General features: G+C 40.9%; 1 protein-coding gene across 1 annotated transcript in view; it reads left to right on the top strand.

Annotated features, from left to right (window-relative positions):
* The window catches only part of ESRP1 (epithelial splicing regulatory protein 1), a 21161-nt gene extending 15587 nt beyond the window's left edge, over positions 1-5574 (top strand). The window contains exons 10-13 of the mRNA XM_008948680.1: positions 1-8; positions 1512-1730; positions 3607-3805; positions 5402-5574. The exon at positions 1-8 is cut by the window's left edge and continues 312 nt beyond it. Coding sequence (XP_008946928.1) covers positions 1-8; positions 1512-1730; positions 3607-3805; positions 5402-5574 — 599 coding nt within the window. The remainder of the gene's footprint in view (positions 9-1511; positions 1731-3606; positions 3806-5401) is intronic.
* The last annotated feature ends 2356 nt before the right edge of the window (positions 5575-7930 follow it).

The following is a 7930-nucleotide window of genomic DNA, read 5'->3' as shown; positions in this document are numbered from 1 at the left end:
TTCAGCAGGTAGGTGTGAACCTTACAAACATGGGCCTCTTGTAATCAAATTTCCTACCCTGGCACACACTAGTGGAAGCAAATACTGCTTGGCCATGATTTGAGCACCTCTTTTTTTTCTCATTCTTGACTATTGCTGGGAAGAGTGCTGTCTGAATTTGTGAGGCTTTGCTCCCCCTAAATGTAAGAGCTTATGGTATATTTGTTCTCAACTATACACACACATTCACAAACCTTTGGGGTTTTGGCTTCCAATACTCTTGCAAACACCAGTTACAGTGGACAGTTTATGTGGGTCTAATGCTTTACGGTACAGATACTGACTTTGTCCAGGTCCAATGGTGGTCTGTTTAGGGGGAGTGTTAGCAGCAAATCTTGATCTAAAAGATTTTATTTTTAGTCACTGGTACAGGAAAACAGCTTTTTGATGTAGTTGACTTCAGCGCAACGTATCTGAAGAGTTTTATAAATTGCCTGTAAGGGCAGGTCTCGGCCACCTTTTGCCAGCACTGTCTACGTAGTAGGGAGTGGCAGGACTTTGTGAAACTGGGCCTGAAGCGTGCCCCCTCTTGCATTAACATGGCTTGATGGACCATTATTTGCAGTTATGCTGTTGAGGACAGAAATTAGGGCTGAGAGGATTGTTTGTGTGTCTCCAAAGATTTATAGAGTTTCAGCTGAGGTCACCACTTTATAAATGTAATTCTAAAAGGTCCTGTATATGATGCAGATTATGGCCAACTAATAACCATGTCCATTGTAATCAAACAATGGTGCAGCTCTGTTCCCCCCAGATATGTACTGATTTCAGTGCCTTGTTTGAAGGGTGACACTGATAAGACTAGCTGCAACACTCACTATTGTCATTGTATTTTTCTCAAGTGCTCTCTCACATTTCTTTTTTCCACAAAACCTTCTGACAGCTGTAGAAATGTAAATTAATCTTATTGCTCAGAGGAAGTTAAGGGTAGGGATTGAGTACTCAGTGAACTGTTGACCAGGCAGGGTTTTTACTGTTAAAATTAGTAACAAGAAATCTCAAAGCATGACTCTTACAGATATTGTGACTCAGTAACAGTACCTATGATACTTGATGGACTATTGCATCTCAAGTCAGGGCTGTTTGGTAGAGAAATTATGCTTCTAGTTCCCAGACTCTCCTGAAGTTTTGCAGAGGAGATATTTTTGGGTAGAAGTGTTCACCATGATTCTGTAGCTGGTAGAATGCTTTGGGGTATTTTCCCAATAAAAATACTGTAGAAATGCAGGTTACGTGTTCTAAGTCATCTGAGAGCTGCACAACAGTCCAAGTAAATGCTCCAAAACAAAATGTTTTTCAAGAAGAAATGATCAGAAATATAAGAATTCTAAGCACTGCTGTTGTGGTGTAAGCTCAGAACCTACTGCATTTGTTTCTTAAAATACTGCCCAGAGTGAAGACTGATGGCAATGTTGTTATGTCCTGTTCCTCTGAGTGGAATGAGTAAGGAGGCTTTCTCCTGTTTTCCACAGGTGCTGAACAGGTACTCTTCCACACCTCTTATTCCTCTCCCAACACCACCTGTTCTTCCGGTATTACCTCAACAATTTGTGCCTCCCACTAACGTCAGAGACTGCATACGTTTGCGTGGCCTTCCCTATGCTGCTACTATAGAGGACATCCTGGAGTTCTTGGGGGAGTTCTCTACAGATATTCGGACCCATGGAGTTCACATGGTACTAAATCACCAGGTTGGTAGGCATCATGCTTCTAGTTGCTCTGTGCCAACTGCCTGTGTATGCAAACGCAGCCCTGATGATGACATCAGTAGGGAAGCACCTTTATAATTGACACTAAAGGCATTAATTGGCCTCCAGCTCTCCTCTAAAGCGTACTGGCAATAGATGTGTTGGCTTATTTGAACCCTACTATGCCAGCTTCCATGTTGGCTGTAGAGGCTGAGACGCCTGTGCCTAAAGCTAAACCACGGTCTTGGAGGGATTGGTGCTCCCATAGCAGCAGCTGTGATCCTGCTCTGTAGGAGGCTTGAACTGAAGAGTCCTGCGGAACGGTGTGCATAATCCTCTTGTATGAGGCAAAAGAGTATCTTCAAAACAGAAGTGTGGGCAATGTTAGTCCTCGAAGGAGTGGTTTGTCTTTGCCTTGCTGAACTATGTGCCTCAGGTATACTTGACAGCAAATGTGAGGTAAGTCAGCAGATGAAGCTTTGGGTTTCCTGAACTGTATAGTTGCTTTCTTCAAGCAGTCCCAGCTAAGCACTAAGATTAACAGCTCTTTGACATGTATACACAGTCACATCTCTGCTATTGTGTTCTCAAACGGTTTCTACCAAAACTTTTTAGACAAAGGATTGTGCATTATTGTGTTCTGTTTAATCTGCGTAGTCTTGTGACTTTAGGAGGTGAAGGTGGCAGCTCCTCTAACTCTGGAGATGCTCTGAGTGGTTATAATGATTATTGCAGTATAAAGATGGTTCTTCTAGAATTGTTTTGGTTGACATTAAGACTAAACTGAAACTACAGAATAGTTCTTGTCCTATAGTAGGGCTTCTGTGTTTCAGGGGCATGGGGAGGGAGAAGGGACTACAGCTATTCCAGTACCTTTATGTCTAAAGAGATTTCTGTGTCTGTGAGAACTTGACCTAGCCAAGGCTTAAAAACTATAGGGAATGGGGAGATCTGGGAGAGATTAAGAAAAGATAAAGATGTTAAAGCACAACTAATGACTTATAGTAGTATCAGCCTTTGCCATCAGAAACAGAGTGGAGGAAGAAAGTGGTGTGTGTATATAGTCCTGAGGGTTGTCTGCCACCCCTGCCCAAAACTGTCAGATTCACTTTTTTCCCAGATACTGCTTTTCCCTGACTATTAGATTTTTATCTTTCTGCATGCTCCAACCATTCCTGGTTTCAACCTTCTAATCATGAACAATTCTGTAAAGGATAGTGATAAAGTTGTTATACCCTTTTGAAACTAGAAGAACTGGCCTAGAACTTTAGAGCTGGCTTCAGATTTCTCTCTCTGACTTCAAGTCAGCAGCTGCATGTTGCTGTAATGACTCCTCTCAGTATCCCACTCATTTACGGCTGTAAGGATGTAATATTTTTTCCTCACAAGCTCATACTGAGCCTTAGGCTAGTACCCTTCTGAGACATGACATCCCATATTTGCCTCAACGTTTGGCACTTGACTATTTATTCTTGAATTGTAAAATTCACAGATAATAAATGTGGATTAGATCCTCCAGTTCTGTGCTGCTACTAAACTGATAAGAGAAGGTCTCAAAGTACTGGAGTACCCCTGAATTGTAGTCGCTCCCATAGGTGTCATTTTTTTTTTTTTTTTTTAAACTTAGAAGTAAGATGGCTCAAGTTACAATGTAGCTTAACTGAAAGAGTTAAATACAATCGGGTTAGCCTAAGCAGGAAGAACTTTGTGGAGGAGATCTTAAACATGCTGGTGGGTGCTCAGGTTGGCTGTCTCTATTTGATTTTGGAGGCGAATCTATTTATGGCTGAAAAGACTGCTTTTAACAGCAAGAATGATTGCTATGCTGCTGCTTCATGGGAGCTCCAGAAACATTCTTGTTTGTCTTGCTTGCTTGTAGGGACGTCCATCGGGAGATGCTTTTATTCAGATGAAATCTGCAGACCGGGCTTTTCTGGCTGCTCAGAAGTGTCATAAGAAGACTATGAAGGACAGATATGTTGAAGTCTTTCAATGTTCTGCTGAGGAGATGAACTTTGTGTTAATGGGGGGCACTTTAAATCGAAATGGCTTGTCCCCACCACCATGTAAGTTACCATGTAAGTTTTGCATGAGTCTTGCCAATACTCTACGCTCTGTGTGGGTAGGTGTTGGAGCTGCTTTGTTGACTGATTCGGGTTCTCGGAAAGGAGTGTCAGAAGGGGGTATTAAAATAAGGTCTTTTCATCTTAAATCAGCAACATCTTGCAATCATTATTTTTCCCTTTGGTTGTGAATTACTGTGACTGAAGAACTACTTTAAAATTACTCTTGCCTTTCCAGTGGCAAACTTCCCCTCCCCTCCCTGAAACTTAACTTGGCCAGGGTGAGCCATGACTCTGAAAAGTAATTTCTAAACCCTGCCTAGAGCTTAAAGAACTGTTTCCCATTTGAACTGGTTTGTATTTGCATTTTTCATCACAGCGAATGTGTCAAGTAAAAGCCCTTTCTATTTCACTTCCAAAACTTAATTTATAAAACCATTAGTAATGTTCTCCTTGGGGACTCAACCACAAGTGTTCTGCCTATTGAACTACTACTAACTGAACTCTTCCTTTTGCTTTTTGCAGTTCATACAGAACTGAGGTTGCTTGTGTAGGAATAAAATACACATATCTTTGGCCTCAGTTTTGCAGAAACCATATTTCATGTAAAATTATGCTCCTTGGAGCTACTAGGATGAACATGGACTTAGAGACAAAGGTTTGGGGGAAGTGCTTTAAGAGCTTAAGGGCTAACTTACTAAGCACATAATACCATATCAATCTGAGCCTATGGGGAAAAATAATTCTTTGTTTCCAAGATCATAAATGGCAAGGTAGTTAAGTAGGAGCTTTCTCTCTGTCTCTCTGTGCATGTAGTGTTGCTGGTGGCTTTAAGAGGTGTCCTCTAAATCCCAGTTAGTTGCCAATATGGCAGCAAACTTCTTGGGTGTGGTTCCTTATGGGTGTGAGAAGACCTTCAGTTATCCTTAAGAGATAAGTTTTCCAGATTACTAAAATTTTATGGGTTTTTTTTGCAATGCAAGTATCCTTCTAAACAGGGATCTTCAGTATGTAGTTGTGTGTAACAGCTGTTCCAGACAGGGGTTGGAAGCTTCTCCTGAGAAATGCCAGGATAGGTTCTTGGGTGGAGTCCCAAACTTTACTCCTAGGTGGCAATGTTCCTATTTCCAACTCAAATGCTGGTGGTGTGTTCCTTATAAGCACGTTATGCTCTGTCATTGCCCCATCCCACGAATTGGGAAGTCCTGACTGTCACTGTAAGCCTCCGTTTTTGCTGTTTGGAATTATATAAAGGTTATTTATGTTCACTTTTATGGCACTAGGGGAGGGGAAGAGAGAAGAAAAGAGCAAAGGAGGAAGGTGAACTGTCACCAAGGAGAATTCATTTAGAGCCTCACATCTTGTTGAAACAGCACAAAATGCCCTTTTTTTTTTTTTTTCTTAAACCCAGTATTAACACTTGAAGCTGCAAAGCCATGACATTTTTCACACTCCTGTTGGTTAATTGAAGACAGAGCTGTTTGGGGCATAGGGATGAAAAGGTGTCCTCTGCTCTGGGGAATGTTAGGTAGATACTTAGCACACACATTTCCTTGTCATATATGCTGAAATTCAAAAGGTCCTAATCTATTTTCCATTTGTTCCCTTTAGGTCTTTCACCCCCTTCCTACTCCTTTCCAGCTCCTGCTGCGGTTGTGCCAACAGAAGCTGCTCTGTATCAGCCATCTGTGCTCCTGAACCCCCGGACGCTGCAGCCCTCCGCGGCGTACTACCCTGCTGGGGCACAGCTCTTCATGAACTACACAGCGTACTACCCCAGGTAAAGCAGGGAGAAACCAAGCAGGAACTAAGAAGCCTTTTTGCAGCAAATGCACAAAGATCACAAAAGAACGTTGCCTGCTGTACGAAAGGCTTGTGCTACCAAGAACAGATTGTTCAGTATCTTATTCAGGGTAACAATTTCAGGATATATAGGGATTTCCCAAGTTTTAGAGTATTTCCTGTAGTAGTGATTTTTTTTTTTTTTTTTTTTAACTCGGTTGCAGTGGGATTTCTTGTGTTGGTTTGTTTTGGTTGTTTTTTTTTACCTAATGTGCCTCTTAAACTTGTTAGCTTGCATTGTTGTGCACTCACTGGGAACTGGTGTGTGCAGTACTCCTTCCCCTGTCCATGAAGAAGCCCTTGTCCCCTCTTCAGAATGGGTGGATTGGAGTCTGCCCTAACAGCTTCTGAAATTCTGCCTCTGATTTTTGTAATAAAGTCACTTTTGACCTTTATGGTGAAAACGCTTAACTTTATTTATAAAATGTACTGCATTAAAGTATGAGTATTGAATGCTTATGTAAAGCATAGAGGCCTGTATTCTTCCTAACCTCGTAAACACCTCTCACGAAGGGCTTCTAACTCTTCTGGATGTATTAGCTTTCCTCTACAGTCATGAGGCCTTGGTTCCCTGCAAGCAATAAACTATTCCTCATTTGTCAGGAAACCTGCTTAAGAACTCAAGTCTCCTATTAGATACTGATCAGTGCTTGTTATCTCTGGAGAAGGGTCCAAATAGCTACTTATGAAGTTGTTGAGCAATATAGACTCTCTAGTACCTGTAAGATAACAAGGTTCCTTTACACTAAACTAGTATGTCTGTGAGGTGCCTGTTTTGGTGTCGGTTTTTTTTATTAAAATGTTTTCTTTGAGTTATTTTCTGGAATGCTTCAATGTCTGTCTTATGGTTATCGTGTTACCAAACTCAGACTCTTTAATGTACAATCAAGAAAAATAAAATACCAAACTTGCACTGGCAATATAAAACAAGTTTCTCAGTAATAGTTGTGTATGTCATGAGAACTCAGTAACAGTAATAGTTTGTAGTGACTTTGACGTGTTGTACTTTTTGAAGTACTAATGGATGGGCTATGTCAGGCTGTGTCAGGCCCTACAGAGAGATCTCACTGAAGAGGATCCCACATAAGTCCTATTATTTGCTACTTGGGCTGTGGGGCATATAAGCTGGTCACAGACTGATCAATCCCAAGTCTCAAAACATCCTTTTTATGTTCTTGTCTAACTGGCAGTTGTATACTGTTCTTAGGAAACCATTCCTATGGAGCTTCTGTGCCAATTACAAATACCTCCGTTTTTAAAAAAAGGTAAAATTTCTGGAGTCAACTTGGCTTCTTTCCATGTTGTGAGATCTGGTGTTTGGATGCTGCTTTTCTATCCAGAGTAAATATTTGACCTACAGGCAAATTGGATATATTCTAGTAGAAGTAGTAATTCCTTGTAGCTGATTTTTGTTGCTGTTGTCTGGTGGTGTGTTGGGGTTTTTTTATAAAAGATTAAGCTTTATTGCTTCTCAGGCAAGTTCCTGTGCCTGGTAAAGGATGCAATAAGTAATTGAGTCCCTTTCATATAGCAATGTAAACTCTCATAAATGGAGTTTTCTGGCTCTGACGCTTAATTCAAGAAAATGTTATGTTTGTGTAGCAGGGAAGAATGGGGCATCCCCTGTACTAAGTGGTGCATTTAAATGCATGTACATGGAAAAGCAATACAGAGCTGGTGGCTAATGATCAGACAATGGTTCATAAATCTAACTAGTGAATACTTATGGAAATAAGGAAAGTTTCTTTGACCACTTCTGTTTTGCAAGGTCAAGTTGCTTTATAAAAGCCAATTCTGTTCTCTTTGCAGTAATCAACCCCTAGAGATAGCAGCGGGGAGGGAGACACTGCCTTGGTCTTCAGTGTCTATTAGAAATCCCTGAAACTTAGACTCATCTTAATGCTCTTACAGCTTTGTTGAGGAGACCTGATGGTGTAAAGAAATGGATGCCTTCTATGCTATTAAAATAACTTTAGTGACCTCAGAGTGAAGAGGAGGTAGAGCAAGTTATTCGGGATCTGTCAGTCTTGGATATCTCTGTTCAGCTTGTAATTATGTAGTAGCATGTTCTGACAGCAAATCAGTGGTCTCAACCTCTGCCTAGTCCCAGTCTTTTGAGAAAAAGAACAATAGGATTCATGGGAGGGAGGAGTTTCTTTCCTTATCTAATCCTGGATAAATAGGTGTACTAGTTGCTATATACATGGTGAAAGTATTGATAAAATGTACTACTCAACTGCTAACACGTCCTGTAAAGTCCTATAAAACTTCTACCATATACAAACTTGAATGTTACTG

This window comes from Merops nubicus, unplaced genomic scaffold (genome assembly GCF_000691845.1).
Source record: "Merops nubicus isolate BGI_N331 unplaced genomic scaffold, ASM69184v1 scaffold21171, whole genome shotgun sequence".
Classification (NCBI taxonomy): domain Eukaryota; kingdom Metazoa; phylum Chordata; class Aves; order Coraciiformes; family Meropidae; genus Merops; species Merops nubicus.
The sequence above is the reverse complement of the archived record's forward strand: the minus strand, read 5'-3'. Positions and strand labels throughout refer to the sequence as shown.